The sequence below is a fragment of the Macaca thibetana genome, chromosome 7 (genome assembly GCF_024542745.1).
Source record: "Macaca thibetana thibetana isolate TM-01 chromosome 7, ASM2454274v1, whole genome shotgun sequence".
Taxonomy (NCBI): Eukaryota; Metazoa; Chordata; class Mammalia; order Primates; family Cercopithecidae; genus Macaca; species Macaca thibetana.
In genome coordinates, this window is record NC_065584.1 from 89,403,007 (window position 1) to 89,422,459 (window position 19,453).

At 41.3% G+C, this 19,453-nt stretch overlaps 1 protein-coding gene across 5 annotated transcripts in view; it reads right to left on the reverse strand.

The window, feature by feature from the left end:
• The window catches only part of LRRK1 (leucine rich repeat kinase 1), a 154,324-nt gene that overhangs the window by 94,983 nt on the left and 39,888 nt on the right, over window positions 1–19,453 (reverse strand). For all 5 annotated transcript variants that reach the window (XM_050799741.1, XM_050799743.1, XM_050799740.1 and 2 more), the window contains one exon: window positions 2,787–2,950. In XM_050799741.1, coding sequence (XP_050655698.1) covers window positions 2,787–2,950 — 164 coding nt within the window. The remainder of the gene's footprint in view (window positions 1–2,786; window positions 2,951–19,453) is intronic.

Here is a 19,453-nt window from a genome sequence, read left to right on the forward strand (position 1 = left end):
AACATCCTTACACATACAACTTGGTAATTTTTTTTTCAAGTAAATCTGTAGGGGTAAGTTCCTAGCAGTAGTTTTGCTGGGTCAAAGATGATGAAATTTGAAAATTTGATAAGCATTTTCAGATGGCCTTCCAAAGAGGCTGCACACATTCCTAGTATATTCCTAGTAGCATTGAATAAAGGTGTGTAAGTTCCCATAGCCTTCCTTCTGATTTTTATCAAACTTTAAGGTGTCAATCTGATTAACTTAAAAATGTTGTTTCATTTTTGTTTAATTTACCTTTCTATAAGCTTTAACAAAGTTGAATAACTTTACATATGTGTACCATCCATCTGAATATCGTTCAGGTGTGTGTGTGTCTATTTGCCTATTCATATCCTTAGTCATTTTCATTCCAGGTACTGTTCTCACCTACTCTTGGTATTGAGGTTGTGTTAGCTTCATCAAAGGAACGGGGGAGGGGAGTGCACCCTCTTTTTCTATTTTCTGGACAAGTGATTTTATTATTTGGTAGAACACACGAGTAAAACCATGTAGACCTAGAATTTGTTTTGTCAGAAGGTTTTACATGATTGATTATTTCCTTCATGGTTGAAAGACTATTCATGCTTTCTCTTTCTTTTCAAAGTTAAATTTTTATTTTTATTTGTTCATTTCATCTAAATTTTTGAGTGTTTTAACATAAACTTGCTCATAATACATTCTGTTGTTATGTTTTTAATGCTTGTATAAACTGTCGTGAAGGTCTCTTTTATATTCCTGATTTATCTATTTCTTCTTTTTCATCTTTTACTCTCACCAGAGATTTTCCATTTTATTAATCTCTTCAAAGAATCAATTTTTCATTTGGTGGTCATTTCTACTTCTTTCTACTTTGCTTTCTATTTCAAAACTTTCAAATTATTTTTACAATTTCATGCCTTCTACTTTCTTTACCTTTATTTTGCTGCTTCCATGTCCTGTTGTCCTTTTGAAAGTTATATTATTATTTCATATTGACTTATAAAAGCTCTTTGTCAATGAAGGATATTAGCCATATACCTTCTCCTTTTGCATCAATCCTTGACTCTTAATTATGGTATTTTTTGGAACTATAATTTTACATTTTTATGAAAACACAGATGTATCCATCCTTTTCCTCACTGTCTTCTTAAAGTCCAATCAGCTAGGATTTCATCAATGTTGTATTCAGCAGAGAGGCAGCTTTCTAGGAACCTTTTTGATTTTGAGTTGCCACTGTCCATGATGCTACAGAGAAGAGACCCACACCCAGGACTCTGTTTTCCTTTATTCAAATATCAGCAAGAGTGCCCTTTCCCAAATTATGATGCCACTCTCTTTAACAGCTTTTCCACCCTCAGGATGAAATCACATCCCCTTTGGCTCTCGGGCCCCTCCGTGATCATCTTCCCCCATCAGCATCTCCTGCTGCTGCCACATCCCTGAATCTGCACAGCTCTGAAATGAGCCACTATCTCTGGCTGCTTGGCCACTTGGCAGGGATGCCAGGCTGTGTTTGCCGCACAGCTCTTCCCTGCTTGAGGCCACTGCTGTCCACCCGAAGAGCCCACAGCTCTGACCTGCTCATGTGCACAGCGCAGCTCTCCCTGTGCAGAAGAATGGTCCTTTGCTATATCCACCATGAATTCCTAATCAGAGGGATTTCAAATGCCTTCCTTATGCTTAACAATTCCCAAGCATGCAGTACTGCCCCTCTCCCAATCTCTTACACTTCTGAGAACAGGTTGGAGTTTTAGGAATTGAATGAATTCTAACTATCAATTAAATGGAAACATGCTAAACCTGTCCTAATCAAAGTAATGCAAATAAAACATCCTTAAGGTATTTTCATGGTAATAACCAATAAGAATCTCCCACAAGGGCAAAAAACGTGGTAAGGGCCCACTCCAATTGTTGCTGGCAGGGTTAATCTGTAGAAGATTTTTGGAAAACAGCTTGGCATGTACTCCAAAACTTTAAAAGTCCTCATATCCACATTCTCAATCCCCGTACATCTATGCTAAGAAAATAACATTACAATAAGAAAAGAATTCGGCAAAAACATTCAATAGAGCATCATTTATATTAGTAAGAAATGAGAAGCAATCCACATATCCAACCAAGATAAATAGCCGGGTGAACACATTCCCTGTAGATGGAATGTCATGTATCCATTGAACGAGACGCCTATAAGGAATTTTTAATCATCTGGAAAATTATTAAAATAATATTATAAAAGTACAAGCAGCAGCTGCATAACCATATATGCAATCTGGTGGCATCTATATTAGAAACAACAACAACAACAACAACAACAATGTATGCTCAGATCGGCAGGCTGGAAGAAAATACAGCAAAACCGCTAAGTGGGTTTTAGGGTGTATTAGAAATTTGGTTACTTTTTTGTCCCATTTTTCCTACTTTTATATATTTTCTACATTTTATTTTTCCAGCATGTGCTACTTTTTATAATGACAAAAAGCGTAAAAGAATACAGTAGGTTAAGTCTCTGGGTGGCATTTTGTTCTTTACATTTAAGTGACCCCACCCCTGTCCCTCAAAGCCCTCCCATGAAAAGGTGGCAGGGGCCTGCTTAGGTGATAGCAGACTGAGAAGTCAATTGGAAAGGAAAGGCGCCCACAAGTTTATATGCAAAATGAGGCATTTCCAGAACACAGTAAGAATGCTCATTACAGTTATGACAAGAACGAGAAAATCATCTGAGCGGTCACCTTCCTCCAGCCCAGGACTGCATTGGTGGCCGCAGGGGCAGGCACTCCCCCTACCTTTTCCAGCTGGGACGTGCACTGGTCGCAGGCCTCCTTGAGCAGGTCCCGGGCGCCGCCACGGTCTCCCTGCCTGTACGCGGCGCGAATGCCTTCCGTCCTCGGGGACTGCGCTGTAGGGTCACCGCCTGGCGTGGACGGTTTGCTGCCCATGTCCCCAGCACCTGCGTGGGAGGAAGCGCACACACAGCTTCACCGTCAACTGCCTGCGTGCTCTTGAGAATCATCGTAGAACACAGCAGAGGGATGTGCGGTCCATTGCACGATCGTGGGGGCTTCAGGAAGAGAAAGGCATGGCCCTGCAATGCTCCCTGCACTCGCCACCCCGCGACCTGCAACCCTGCCTCAGAGCCCTCCCGGGACTGGTGCGAAGCGGGCTGTCTGCGAAGGCACCGGGCAGCGAGCACAGCTAGGAGGATTCTGCAGTGAGACTGCCACCTGGAGCCCTTCCAGGGCACTGGGGACAGCTGCCTGCGGGGGAGCAGCCGGGCTGACCTCACCGACAGCAGCGGAGGAGCAGGGGCTTTGGCGAGAGAGCTGGAGGTCTCAGCCAAACTGTCCCGCTGCTGTGCCCACAGGGGATAGAGTATTTAGTGATGGAAGAAAGACAGGCCAACTCCTGGGGGTGTGGAGATCTGGACGCTTTCCCTGCCAGCCTAGAAAACCCCACGAAGGGCGTGGGATTTAGAATCAGCAGCCCTCACTCCAGACCTGCTCTTGCACAAACGCGCTGCGTAACAATCTGGGACAACCCCGGAAACACTGGGCCTCGGATCGCGCTGGTTCACCAGAGCACTGGGCTGCTCCAGGTCATCTGAGCACCTGGTGCCACTCGGGAGGAGAGGCCAGCCTTGCGGGAGGCCACGATCCAGCACCCGGGCCATTCAACAAAAGCGACAGTCATTTACTGAGCGGCCATGATGGGCCGAGCACTCGCTGGGTGCAGAAGGAGCAGAGGGAAACGACGGCGGCCTTTTGCCCTCCCTGAGCTTCCACTCTAGAAGGGGTTCACAGTGAGGGTCTGTGGACCCCGAAAGGCTAACAGGCTTCTAAAGTTTCCTGAACATCCTAAAATTGTACACAAAACTGGATGTGTGTGTGTACATTTTTCCAAGGACAAAATTCAAAACTTCTACCAGATTTCCAAAGAGGTTAGGGAACAACAGTAAAAAGCTTTCTCTCCATAGATATTACAGAAAAGACCGCAATGGATGAGGAGTTAAATTCTGATTGCGTGGAGTGACAGCAGAAATAGGTAAAGAATACTGTTGTGAAAGGTGATCATGCAAATTGGATTATTGTTTTTACACCCTACTAAAACAGAGCTGAGAAGCCAAGAAGAAAAAGCACTCCGGGCATGTAACATTACTCCAAAAATATAATTCTCTACAAGTCCGACTACTAAAAATGTCTACTACAACTAAAACCAGTTTTATCTAATAACTACTAAAACGACTCTAAAACTAGCTTTACCCACAACTGTCACTCACCCATCATAACTTGCCAACTCTCCAAAATCTTGCTAATACTAATACATTTTCTTGTAAAACACCCCTAACATTTCTCCTTTTTATTACAAAACTGCCAACTTTCTCTTTATTCTTCAAACATATCAACTCTCTCTCTCTCTCTCTATATATATATATATCACAAATTACAATTCTTATATCCCAATAAAACATTAGATTTTAAAATTCTTTTCAGGCTGGGCATGGTGGCTCACGCCTGTAATCCCAGTACTTTGGGAGTCTGAGGCAGGCAGATTATTTGAGGTCAAGAGTTCGAGACCAGCCTGGCCAACATGGTGAAACCCCGTCTCTATTAAAAACACAAAAATTAGCTGGGCGTGGTGGCATGCACCTGTAATCCCAGCTACTTAGGTGGCTGAGGCACGAGGATCACTTGAACCCAGGAGCCTGAGGTTGCAGTGAGCTGAGATCACACCACTGCACTCCAGACTGGGTGACAGAGTGAAACTCTGTCTAAAAAAAAAAAAAAAAAAAAATTCTCTTTTCATTTGCAACAGCATGGATGGAACCGGAGGTCATTATCTTAAGTGTAATAAGCAGGCACAAAAAGACAAATATCGCATGTTCTCACTTATTTGTGGGAGCTAAAAATTTGATCACATGGAGGAAGAGAGTGGAAAAATGGGAAAAACAAATAACAGAGACTGGGAAGGGTGAGTGTGGGAGCAGGGAGGATGAACAAAAGTGGGTTAAAGGGTACAAGCATACAGTAAGAAGGAATAAATTCAATGTTTGACAGCAGAGTAGGGTAACTATAGTTAACAAAAATGTACTGTATTCAGGTGATAGACACCCTAAATGCCCTGACTGGATCACTATGCACTATATACACATAACAAAATGTCACTTACACCCCACAAATTTGTACAAATAAAAAATAAAAATAAAAATTTATCTGTATATTTTTATTTTGACTTCAACACAATCATTCTTGGCCAAGTTCACACAGCCAGTAGAGGCAAACTGGGACAGAAGTTTGGTCTCCCAGCTCTCAGGCTAAACCCACCCCATCTTTGTGCTGCCTCTCTGAAGGGATGAATAAAACAGGCTTTGGATTGATTTTCTTCTTCTTTTTTCTTTTTTTTTTTTTTGAGACACAGTTTCACTCTGCCTCCCAGACTGGTGTGCAGTGGCATGATATCGGCTCACTGCAATCTCCACCTCCTGGGTTCAAGTGATTCTCACGTCTCAACCTCCTGAGTAGCTGGGATTACAGGTGCAAGCCACCAAGTCTGGCTAATTTTTGTATTTTTAGTAGAGACAGGGTTTCACCATGTTGGCCAGGCTAGTCTCAAACTCTCGACCTCAAGTGATCCACCCACCTCAACCTCTCAAAGTGCTGGGATTACAGGCGTGAGCCACTGTGCCTGGCCTTGTTTTTCTTTTTAAATGTAAATGCATAGCACGGTTGGCTCACAGACATACACCTCACAAAAATGAATCACATAATCGCAGCTAACATTTGAAAAATTGAAAAAGTAGTTTAGGATAGTATAAAATTACATTCTTAGAAAAAAAATGTAATAAAAGATTGGCAAGATCTGTATGCTGAAAACATACAACATTGCTGAGAGAAATTGAACAAGACCTAAATAAGTGGGAAGACATCCATCTTCATGTATTAGAAGACTTAGTACTGTTAAGATGTCAGTTCTCTTTGATTTTATCTATAGATTCAATTTAATCCCGACTATGATTCCAATAGGGTCATTTTTTGGGGAAATAAATTGACAATCTGATTCTTAAGTTTATATGGAAATTTGAAAGACCTAGAATAGCCAAAGCAACCTTGAAAATGAAGAGAGTTGGAGAATGTACACTACCTGATTTCAAGACATTGGCAGGATGGAGTTGGAAGCCATTATCCTTCCAAGAAACAAACTACAAAGCTATAATAATCAAGACAGTATGGTACTGGGTATAGACAAATGGCTCCAAGGGACAGAATAGAGGGTTGAAAAATAGACCTGTGCTTGTACATCCAATTGATTTTTGACAAGGGAGCCAAAGCAGTACAATGGGAAAAGCAAAGTCTTTTCAGTAAATAGTGCTGGAGCAACTGGACACCCTCATTTAATAAAAAGCAATGACCCCTACTTTTCACCATACACAAATATTATCTTGAGATGGCATACACATGTTCATTACAGCACTATTTACAATAGCAAAGTCATAGAATCAACCCAAATGCCCATCAGTGATAGACCGGATAAAGAAAATGTGGTGGCTGGGTGTGATGGCTCACACCTATAATCCCAGCACTTTGGGAGGCCAAGGCAGTTGGATCACCTGAGGCCAGGAGTTCAAGACCAGCCAGGCGAACATGGTGAAACCCCGTCTCTACTAAAAATACAAAAAATTAGCCCGGCATCATGGTGGGCACCTGTAATCTCAGCTGTTACGAAGGCTGAGGCAGGAGAATTGCTTGAACCTGGGAGGCAGAGGTTGCAGTGAGCCGAGGTAGCACCACTGTGATCCAGCCTAGTCAACAAGAGCAAAACTCTGTCTCAAAAAAAAAAGAAAAAAAGAAAAAGAAAATGTGGTACATATACAGCATAGGATACTATGCAGTCATAAAAAGGAATAAGATTATCTCTTTGCAGGGACATGGATGAAGTTGGAAGCCATTATCCTCAGCAAACTAACACAGGAACAGAAAACCACATACCACGTGTTCTCACTTATAAGTGGGAGCTGATTGATGAGAACACATGGACACATGAGGGGAACAACACACACTGGGCACCTGTGGTGAGGGAGGGTGGGGAAAGAGCATAAGGAAGAACGGCTAATGGATGCTGGGCTTAATACTTGGGTGATGGGATGATCTGTTCAGTAAATCCCCATGGCACATGTTTACCTATGCAACAAACCAGCACATCCTGCTCGTGTACCTCTGAACTTGAAAAAAAGTTTTAAAAAAAGAAAAAATAATTGAGATGAATCATGGACCTAAACATAAAGGCTAAAACTATGAAGCTTCTAGGAAATCATATGGGAGACTATCTTCATGACTTGAGGGTAAGCAAAGGTTTCTTACATGGGACACAGAAAACAATTACCAGGAAAGGAAAAATTGCTAAATTAGGCTTCATCAAAATTTAAAACTTCTGCTCCTCAAAAGATACCATTTAAAGTTAAATAGGCAAATTATAGACCACAATAACATATTTTCAAAACATATCTGAAAATGAATGGTATCTACAATATAAAAACTCACATAACTCCATAATAAAAAGACAAACAATCCAGTTGAAAATGAGCAGGCTGGGCATGGTGGCTCACACCAAAGTAATCTCAGCATTTTGGAAGGTCAAGGTGGTGGATCCATTGAGCCTAGGAGTTTGAGACCAGTGTGGGAAACATACAGACCCTGTCTCTAACGAAAAATTTAAAAAATTAGCTGGGCATGGTGGTGCACACCTGTAGTCCCAGTTACTCAGGAAGCTGAGAGGTGGGAGGATGGCTTAAGCCCAGGAGGTCAAGGCTTCAATGAGCTGTGATTGCACCACTGCACTCCACTGGCCTCGGTGACAGAGCAAGACCCTGCCTCAAAAAAAAAACAAAACAGAAGGAAGGAAGGAAGGAAGGAAGGAGCAAGGGAAGGGAAGGGAGAAAGAAAGAGAGAAAGAGAGAACGAAAGAGAGAGGGTAAAGATTTGAACAGCAAAAAATATTCAAAAAGCTCAATGTCATTGGTCATCAGGGATATGCAAATTAAAACCACGATGAGATACCACTATGCTCTCACCAGAATAGCTAAAATTGTAAGACCAACACTACTTGATGAGGAAATGGAGCAACCAGAATGTTCATACCTTATTGGTTAGAGTGCAAAATGGTCCAATCACTTTGGAAACAGGTCTGGTGGTTTCTTATAAAACTAAATGTATACCTACCCTGTGACACAAAATTCCATTCTTATCTACCCAAGATAAATATGTCAAAAAAGGTATCCAAGAATGTTCATAGAAGCCTTATTCATATTTCCAAACTGTAAATAGCCCAAGTATCCATCCACAGGAGAATGAATAAACAAACTGTGGTACAGTAACTACTCAACAATAAAAAGGAAGGACCGATTGATGTGTGAAAAGACTGATAGCAATCTCAAAAAAGATGCTGAGTGAAAGAAACTTTGTACAAAAATGATTCCATTTATATGCTGTTCTAAGGTACAGAGAATAAAAAGTCAGAAGAGTGGATCGTGGGCACAGGGTAGACAGCGAGTTTTACCGTGGATGGGGCATAAGGACATTAGTTTGGTGGTTCTATATCTCACTGGAGTTTTCATTACACAGTTGCTGTATTTGTCAAAACTTATCAAGCAGTCCATTTAAGATATGTGTATCTTACTTTATATATATTTTACCTAAAAAAACTACAAACAATACTGAACCTTAGTCCATACTATGCGTGCTACAGTATTTAAGAGTGAAGTGTACTGATGTTTGCAATATGCTTTGAAATGCATTAAAAATGAGTGAACAGTTGGATAGAAAGGTAAGAGAGAAATTTTGGAAGTGTTAATGGTGCGACCTGAGTGGTATGCCTATGACTATAGATGGTTCAATTCTTTCAACTTTAGTGTATGTTTGAAATTTTTCATAACAAAATGTTGAGAGAAAAGGTGAGTCCTAATGTCTATACTCTAAATGCAAGGCTTACCATATGATACAAGGTATAAAGTCTTGCCACCAAAGCTGAAAAATCCTGCTCTGTAGAAAGGCAAAGGCAAGCTGCTTACAGAGCAAAGGCCCTAATACCAATCCAGGGTCTTTACAACTCACGCTAAGCCATGACTTGCTCCATTTCAAAGGCAATCATTCTGAAAATCCAAGTAAATGGATGACCATCACACACAATCTGTATCATCCCTGAGATGCCAACACAGAATTGCTGTGTCTGAGTGGAGATTATTGTGTCTTGGCTGTGTGCTTTTGAAAAGAGGAATCGGGAAAAGGCTTGGTGTGTAAGCGGTTATACATGTGAATAAGGCAGCTTCACTTCCCAACACACATTAAGAGTCACCATTAATTATTTACAGGCAGAGCCCCTGAGATATCTGAGAGCAGGCCAGAGGGAGAAAGGCCATTAGCAGGGCCCAGAAGGAGTAGAATCAACTGCACTCATCCCTCAGATGGGAGCACTTAATTATGTCATTGCTTGTCTTTCAGAATTAAACAAATACCCGCTTATCCAGTAAAAGACATGTACAGGCATGTGTATGTGTGAATGCACAAGCAGGTACGAAGTAGCCTCTTCTGTCCATGTTAGGAACATACATACAAACAGCTAAACCTTTAAGCCCAAGTTAAGGGACATTGTGAAGGTGGAACTTTTAACGGACATTGTGAAGGTGGAACTTAGGGCGTATGTAGGCCATAAGGTGCCTGTGAGATTACAGGGTGATTTAACTTGATTTTTCAATCATGCCTTGTGTGTGGAGTAAACGATGTAATACGAATCTGGAACCTGCTCAGTTCTCTTTACATTATTAAAATGTTGTGGTGTTTATCTGTTTTGACTCTGACTTTCTTAAGTTGCAGGGGTGACACCATATCCACTCTCACTGACCCTGTGGGCTGAGGGTCTGGTCCAACCAATCAAGTTGTTGGAAGGACATTAGGAAAAGATACCAGTTAATATATATGCATTTAATTTAATCTGCCAATCTCATTTAATTTCCTGAAATTATACAGAGAATGGTTAACATTTATTTAAATGGAAAGAAAAAGGACCAAAATGCTTTGACCTTATATGAGTATTATGCATTGGCCACAGGGGAATTCATGACAGAACTAGAAAAGATTTTTCTTCTTTATTTCCCAAGACCTGCATAATGGGAATATATGACCGCTTCATTCAAAACTTTAAAGAAACTACAAAAGTAATAAAAGAACATATTCTCACTGAAAAAAATTAAATAGTTCAGATATAAATATAAAGGCAAAAGCCCCTCCTCACCGTCACAGAAAACAATAACCAGGAAAGGAAAAATTGCTAAATTAGGCTTCATCAAAATTTAGAACTTCTGCACCTTTTCCTAGAGATAATATTTATTTAGTCATTTTTTTTTTCCAAAATACTATTGTTTTGTATTTGAGAACTGGCAACTTTTGATTTAAACTTAAAATGTAGGAAATGCATTTATACCATTTGAGATTATTCAGTTACTTGTGCTTATTCATCAACTATTGTCCATAATTATATTCTTTTATACAGGAAAATATCTCAGTTCTAAATATTTTCCTCATAAAGATTTCAAATTCATATTAGAAAATAAAATGGGGCAAACATTCTATTTCAATAACACATTAATGTCCCAAGAAAGTAGCTAGAGCAAATAGGGAAATAATAGTAGAACATTGCTATAATGCAGTTTCACATTTTGGAAAATCCTTTTTGTTCTCTAAATTATAATTTATGTCATTACTTTCATATACAGTGATGATAATTTCCAAATTTCTAGGCATCTAACTTGCCTTTAATGCAAAGCTAATACATTCCAATTAAGTATTTAATGAAGTAAAGGAGGAGAAGGATAAATGAATAGCACCAGGGAAATTTGTTTTTTCAGGTTTGGTTGGTGTTACTAGTTTGATTTTTAAAGGCAGTGGTTAGAAGTAGGAACTGGTAAGGGAAGACGAAATTATAAATGCAGTGAATAGCTAGGGTTATGGAATCAGCACATATGGTGCCATTCAAGATGACAAGAAACATTTACAATGAGCTCTCAGCTTGTAAGTGAACATATTTCTGGTTGCTGGTAAGTGTTAGTCTTCACTGTGCACTGGCATTTCAATGTGCTGGCCACGGAGGGTAAGTTAAAGTTTCTATGTAAAGAAGCATTTGGTTAGAAAAAACATAAAATGTTTAAAAACCTGTAGGACCTGAAAACCATTTAGTTCTTGATAATTGCTTTCAATTTAATATACTACTTTTAAATAAATACCTTCAGTGATACTGTGTGTTTCACAGTCAGCCTTTCAAGGAGAAATGATTTTAGCTGTCAATAATTCAGTCTTTAAACATCATTTTCATAATTCATGTTTCAGAAAAAACGAATTATTTTAATTACAAAATCTAACAGAAATTATTTTTCTTTTTCAGTATTCTGAAAGAATAATAAAACAGAATTCCGTGAATATGACAGAGTAATGCTGGCCGTGGAAACCGTGTCCCTGATGGCCGGCAGCTCACTGTTCTGCAGGCACACCTCGAAAGAGACTGCCCCCGTCTGTCCATCCCTGCTTCTGTCTGTCCTTATGTTCCAAGGAGACAGTCTTACCTTTTGTTCCAGAACAATAATTGTTAAGCCATCTCTCCTGTCCCAATAATTAGAATAAAATTCTCTCTCTACTGTCTTTTTTCCCACAAATCTAGGACAATAGAGAAAATGAAATGAAAAAAAAAATGGCTTTAATTCTGTAAGTTCTAAATGTTGGCCGTGTGTGTGTGTGTGTGTGTGTGTATTTCTCTCCTGTCCGCCAAGGAAAACACTTAGAATAAAAGGCAAATGCTTTCAGTCCATTCAAAGTGTGTGACATCCTCTGTTAATCTTAGAAAAGACACTGCCATTTTATTTGCACATCCATGACATTTTTTATTGCATTTGCCTCCGTCAGTAGAGCAGCAAAAAGTGAAAATGATCTACCAGCCCACAGCTCACTGCAGAACAAACAAAACGAAGCTTAGGATGCTACTGACCTGGTCATAGTTGTTTAACGACCTTCTTGTGCCACTGAGTCCCCTTGTGGCCAAAGCACCAGGGAAAGAGGGCTGGCCTTCCTGGGAGGTGACATCCTCCTGGCACTTTGGGGGCTCGCCCTCTGTTGCCCTAGTTTTGCCAGCCTTCCACTGGAAGGATGCTTCTTTCTTTGCCAGATATCACTCTAGTGTTTTAGCATCAGCAGCTGTTTACATCTCTGGGTCACATTACGGTGAAATCCAACCCTTGGTGTCTTCAGGAAAGATGTGGAGGTTGGGGGTGTGCAGAGGAGGGAGGGTCACCCAGCCCCAGGGTGATCCGCAGTGGTAATTCCTCTCCAGATGGCGGGTGCTCAGGGCCATTGCACCCATCACCCAGGCCCTCCACCTGCATCAGACAGGAAAGCAAAAGCCAGGGCCGGGCTCTGCAGGCTCTCACTAACAACTCTGGCTCACAGGCCAGCATTTCTCATTGCAGAAATGCTTCATGGCATAGATTACTCTTTTCTGGATATCCTCACCAAATCACTAGGAATTTTTAACAAAAGGGAGATGGATGGTTTTACATATAGACAGGTTGGTCCCATGGGGGAAAATTGCATGGAAAAGTGCTATTTGCTTTAGTAATAAAAATATAATTAATCACAAGATGCTATGTAATGTCCACCTGACACAGTAAAACACTGACAGGATTATAACATTCCTTGCTGGTGTGAATGTGGGGAAATGGGTGCATCCTCTCGTCCATTTGCCATCGTAGGAGGCCTTGCCAACCGGATGGTCATTTCAGAAAGCAAGGGGACAGTATTACATAACAAAAGAGGGAGGTCAGCCTGTTCTCCCACGATTTTCTCTTCTAGGCATTTCCCTGCAAAAATGACATGGCACACACTAAAAGACCGCTCCTGAGTCAGGATTTCAGCAGGGGTCCCTGCCATAACCGAGGTAAGAGCAGCTCTCCAGACAATCGGCCCAGGCCAAGAATTAGGGTGTGGTGTAGAGCAGGGTGGTGCCCAAGGGCCAGCACAGGCCTGGGGACTGAACTCACATCACTTAACTGAACGTTCATAGCAGCGCTAGGAAGGAGGTGACTCTGCTGCCATTTTACAGAGGAACAAAGCAAAGACAGTGACACAGGTTCACAAAACAACAGCGCTGGCAATGAGCAGCTGGAGTGGAAGCAGTGAGTCCTGACCCTGGGACCTACAGAGTCACTGCTACTCAGCTTTCTAAGTTAGTACCTGCTGGTACTTCAGAATAAGGGGCTAGGATGCAGCCATTAGAACCTATGACAATGAAGACTAAGGAGAAGTGTGAAAAAATGCTTACCAGATATCAAGCTAAAAGTAGAACGTAGGATAGAGGCCGTGACAAATCACAGGAAAAACACAGAACACAGATGGACACCATTTAAAAATATGCAAAATGGGCTGGGCGTGGTGGCTCATGCCTGTAATCCCAGCACTTTGGGAGGCTGAGGCCGGCAGATTACCTGAGGTCGGGAGTTCGAGACCACCCTGGCCAACATGGGGAAACCCTGTCTCTACTGAAAATACAAAATTAGGCAGATGTGATGGTGCTTGCCTGTAATCCCAGTTACTCGGGAGGCTGAGGCAGGATAATTGCTTGAATCTGGGAGGTAGAGGTTGCAGTGAGCTAAGATCGCGCCATTGCACCCCAGCCTGGGCAATAAGAGCGAAACTCTGTCTCAAAAAAAAAAAAAATATATATATATATATATATATATGTGTGTGTATATATATACGTGTGTGTGTGTATATATATGTGTGTGTGTGTGTATATATATATACATATATATAGCAAAATGAAAGAATTTATTCTAGGTTCTCCAATTATTTGTGATTAATATTCTTTGAAAAAAGGTTCCTAATGAGTCTATGAGTATAGATAATACATAGAGTCTATTATTTTTGTTTGTAAAACCTGAACCTGACGCTCTTTTCTCCTCCCTCTCCCTGTCTCTGTTTAGAAAGCAGATCTGAAGGACACACAAAAATTACAGCAGCTGTCCCCTTCAGCAGATGAAATGACTGGAGTTTAAAATTTTTATTTATTTATTTATTTATTTATTTATTTATTTATTTATTTATGACAAGGTCTCACCCTGTCACCCAGGCTGGAGTGCAGTGGTGTGATCTCGGCTCACTGCAACCTCTACCTCCCAGGTTCAATAAATTCTTGTGCTTCAGCCTCCCAAGTAACTGGGATTATAGGTGTCCGCCACCACGCCCAGCTGATTTTTGTATTTTTAATAGAGACAGGGTTTCACCACATTGGCCAGGCTGGTCTCAAACTCCTGACCTCAAGTGATCCACCCACCTTGGCCTCCCAAAGTGCTGGGATTACAGGCATGAACCACCATGCCCAGCCTGGAGTTCTAAAAATATTTTTATTTTTCTGTGTTTTTCAATATCTTTTTTTTTTTTGCACTGATCTTGTATTGCTGTTGAAGTTAAGAAAAAAAATATTAAAAGATGAAGCATGTACAGCGAAATGTTAACTATGTTTCACCCTGGCTTAGTGAACTCCTTCTTCAGTGGTATTATTTATACTGAAGCAACTCTTTGCTCTCAATCTACCAAATCTTGACTTAGTTGCTCTAGAAAAAAGAATGGAGAGTAAGAAAGTCTCATTGAACAATAATTGGCACAGGTGTCCCCAGATGTTAAAAGATAAAATAAAATGGTTTATAATAATATTTCAAATGTATTGATCATTGGTGCCATTTATTGAGTCCTGCCGGATGCTGTAGAAAGTGTCCTGCGTGCATTTGACTTCCTCCCAACACCTATACAAGGTTGGGCTTCTCATTATCACTCACCACAAGGTAACCAGTGCCCTGGGTGGTTAGAGAAACTGCCCCTACACAGCTCCCAACAGCAGAGCTGAGATGTGGACCCCTAACAACTGCCATCAAAGCTCAACCTCTGCTTCCTAGCCTGTGTGTTCCCAACTGCTTTTTTTTTTTTTTTTTTTTTTTTTTTTTTTTTTTTTTTTTTTTTAACGGAGTCATGTTCTGTTGTCAGGCTGGAGGGCAGTGGTGCAATCTTGGCTTACTGCAACCTCTGCCTCCCAGATTCAAGTGATTCTCCTGCCTCAGCCTCCCGAGTAGCTGGGATTACAGGCACGCATCACCACGCCCAGCTAATTTTTGTATTTTTAGTAGAGATGGGGTTTCACCATGTTGGCCAGTATGGTCTCCATCTCTTGACCTCATGATCTGCCCACCTCGACCTCCCAAAGTGCTGGGATTACAGGTGTAAGCCACCACACCCAGCCCCCAACTGCTACGGTTTTAATGTCCCCTCCAAAATTCATGTTGAAACTTAATCCCCATTGTAATGGTATTAGGAGTTGAGGCCTTTGGGGCATAATCAAGATTAGATAAGGTCATCAGGGTGGGGACCCTGTAATGAGACTGGTGGCTTTATAAGAATAGGAAGACAGATCTGAGCCAGCACACTCAGGCCCCTTGCCATGTGATGCCTGACGTCACCTCAGGACTCTACGGTGAGTCCCCACCAGCAAGAAGCCCTCACCAGATGCAGCCCCTCACCCATAGACTTCCCAGCCTCCAGAACTGTAAGAAACAAATTCATTTGCTTTATAAATTACCCAGTCTCTAGCATCCAGTTATAGCAACAGAAAACAAACTAAGACAACAGCCGAACATGAGACCCTTATTCAGCACTTAACATGCATGGCAGAAACGTGGAAACTAAAACATGAGATGACCCTGTCTCATTAGATGGAAAAAACAGAGAGGAAATGGAAACCAATCCCTCCATGAATTTTCTGCTGCAGAAGAAGAGAAACCCAGAAATACAAAGCTCTGAAGATGAATTCTTTCCTAGATTTTGTTCCTCTTCCAAAAATTCATTTATTTATTGCTCATTCGTTCTACAAATATTTAGTACCTCCTATGTGCTGAGCTAGACCCTGGGGACACAGCTTGCTGAGACACACAGGAAGAGCTCAAGTGCGCTGCTATAGTATTTCCAGAGTTTACTTTCAAACATCCGCAGCAGAAACCATGCCTTTTACCCAAAAGGGGATGCTTGAGGGACTTGGGAGAGCCAACAGACAAAAACCGACCTGATAAAAAAAGAAGAACCATCTTTCTGGAAAATTAAAAATCACTCAGTAATACTATAGAAAATGGTACAATTTAAAGATAAACACACACACACACACACAGACACACACTCACACACATAGAGTCAGTCCTAGTCCGATTTTGGGGAAGATGATTGTGATTATAAATACTGGAGGATCAGGACACCCTTTGACATTGCCATGTGCTTCTGGGAAACTGATTCCAAAAGAATAGTTCTACACATTTAAAAAGCACTATGCAAAAAAAAAAAAAAAAAAAAAAAAAAAAAAAAAAAAAAAAAAGATGCTGATTGCAGCACTGTTTTTAGTATAGCAAAGAATGGTAATTATGACAATTATAACATTCACAGACACTAGAACTACACAAACAGGAAAACTGACAAGAAGGAAGCCCCTAAAATGATAACATCGGTTTTTCTTAACGTGGTGGAATTCAAGGTGAACTTGTCGAAACACTTTTCTCTATTTTCCAGTTATTTCTCTATTACTACTATAACAAGAACATTGTTATATTAAAAAACAATGCTTTTCAGGTTAACAAAGTATATTTCCTAACTGAATTTAACTTCCTCCTAACAAGAATGGGTGGAAAGAAAGGAAGAAGATGTCTCAATCTGGAAGGAACATTTAGGATGAGGCACCAAAAATTTTCCAATCATGTCATCTACTGAGAACTGTGTTAAAACGCGCAGTTACAGAAAGAACTGTACTCTGTACGTGGGAAGACTTGGTTTCAAGTCCCAGCTGTGCTATTTGACGTAGCATGGTGTTTGACAAGTATTTAAGATGTCTGAATATTATCGTCTTCTTGTAAAAGAAAATGGCACATACAAAAGATATTGCACAATGCATAGAAATAAAAAAAATACATACACAATGGAAGCGGCAAGTACACAAATGGGGTGATTTCCAGGAGGCCTGGCCCCTTCCTCCCTACTCCAGGTGCCCATGAGGCTGCCAGACTGTACTCTCATTTCCTGTACGAACCAAGGTTCCCTTAGCTTTTGTTCCTGTGTCTGCCTTATCTGGAAGCAGCCCTTGCGTCTTCCATGCTTCTCAAACCACAGGGGTACACCCCAGAAAGTACTTGAGAATTTCCCACCAGGCTGCCTCTCCTTTCTCTGCCTGCATGTGGTCTGACCCGGGTCCTGGACTGTCCTCCGCAGAGTAGGTCTGCCAGCCTCCTGCTCTGTCCAGTGCTGCCCGCAGGCTGGGTTCTGCTTACTCACTGCCATGGGTGCCTACCTAGGCTGTGTCATTGAAAGCCTCTCCACTTCAATTTGTTGACCGTCCAGGGCTCTCTGCATATTAATAAGGGGGTCGTCTATGATTTTGCCCGTCTACAGTTACGGCATGGCCACAGGGGCACAGAATTCTCCCAGTAAAAGAGGAGGAGAATGATGCCTTCAGGCACTTCTACATTTTCCTTTCCAAAAATGATTTTCTTTTGGCCCCTCAGCCCCACATCCCCCTCCAACCCTGCCCTAAAGTCTGGTCACTTCAGCACAACAGTTGTAGGGTTCATATCAGGTCAAAATGTAAACTCTTTCAAGATAATATTTGGGGGCTTTCCAAGTCATAAAAGCATCTGAGACCTTAGTCATCCACACTGCCCAGAAATACATGACCCTAAAACGTTGGCAGCGAAGGAAGTCCCAGAGCACAGAGAGCCCGGGAGAGAAACGGAGAAGTGTGACCGTCATCCTGACCCCGCCCTGCTTGCTGGGCCCACCTCCAGGCCCCGGCTCATTTCCGTCCTCTCCACTGCCTCTTCTCTGCTGCAGAAGTGGAGAGGATGGTGGCACCTGCTTCAGAGGGGTTATTGAGGATCAAGTGGATGAAAACACGAGGAGTGCTTAGAACACTGCCTGACCCTGAGAGGCTCTAGATAAATGCTAGCTACTATTATTGTTACTTGAAGTTAAGTTAGAAATTTGGCCCCTGTCTCAAAACTGTGAAGTCTGGGGTTTCTATCTTATTCCTTAGCCATCTGAGATGAATCATGCGTATTCAAATGAATAAGTTAGCGGGTATTGGAATCTTATTTACTTAGCTATGTGTCAAATGTTAGTGAGGCCAAAAAGTGGAAGACAAAAGCCTTGCTTTAGCACCCTTGCTGGGCTCGCTGGGGAGCAGAGGTACAGACGTACCCAAAACACCTGAACATCAACTCCAGACAGGACAGTATATGCCAGTGGACACAGCCAGATCTCTGCATGCTGCCCAGCATACAGCTGAAGCTCAGTAAATATTCAGTATACATGTTCGTGCCAAAATGAAAGGCCCCAGTTGTTTACTCCGATAATTCCCTTATTTAAAAATGCTGCTTAATACACGACAGAAAAACAACAAATTAAAAAGGAAGATACGAAGAGAGAAAGAACAAAACAAAAGAACTACAGAACAGGCTGGGTGTGGGGGTTCATGTCTGTAATCCCAGATCTTTGGGAGGCTGAGGCGGGCAGATCGCTTGAGGTCAGGAGTTTGAGACCAGCCTGGCCAACATGGTGAAACCCTGTCACACAAAAATTAGCCGGGAGTGGTGGTGCATGCTTGTAATCCCAGCTACTCGGGAGGCTCAGGCAGGAGAATCACTTGAACCCAGGAGGTGGAGGTTGCAGTGAGCAGAGATCACGCCACTCTACTCCAGCCTGTGCAACGGAGTAAGAATCCGTCTCAACAACAACAACAACAACAACAATAACAACAACAACAGCAGCAGCAACAAAAACAACAACAACCAACTACAGAACAATCAGAAAAGAATTAACAAATTGGCAAAAGTGTATCCTTACTTATCAGTAACTACTTTAAATATAAATGGATTGAATTTTCCAATCAAAAGACACAGTAGCTGAATAGATTTTAAAAATCCAAGAACCAACAACATGCTACCTGTAAGAGATTCACTTTTGCTTTAAAGGTACACATAGACGGAAAGTGAAGGAATAAAAAAAGATACTTCATGCAAATGGTAACCAAAAGAGCTAAAGAATGACTATACTTATACCAGACTAAATAGACTTTCAGTCAAAATCTGTCAGAAGTGACAAAGAAGGTCACTATATAATGATAAAGGGGTCAATTCATTAAAAGAGTGTACTAATTTTAAGTATGTATGTACCTAACATTGGAGCACATAAATATGTAAAGCAAATATTAACAGAACTGAAAGGAGAAATATATAGCAATATAATAATAGTAGGGGACTTCAAAACCCCACTTTCAATAATAGACAGATCATCCAGACAGAAAATTCATAAGAAAAGAGTGAATTTGAATAGCACTATAG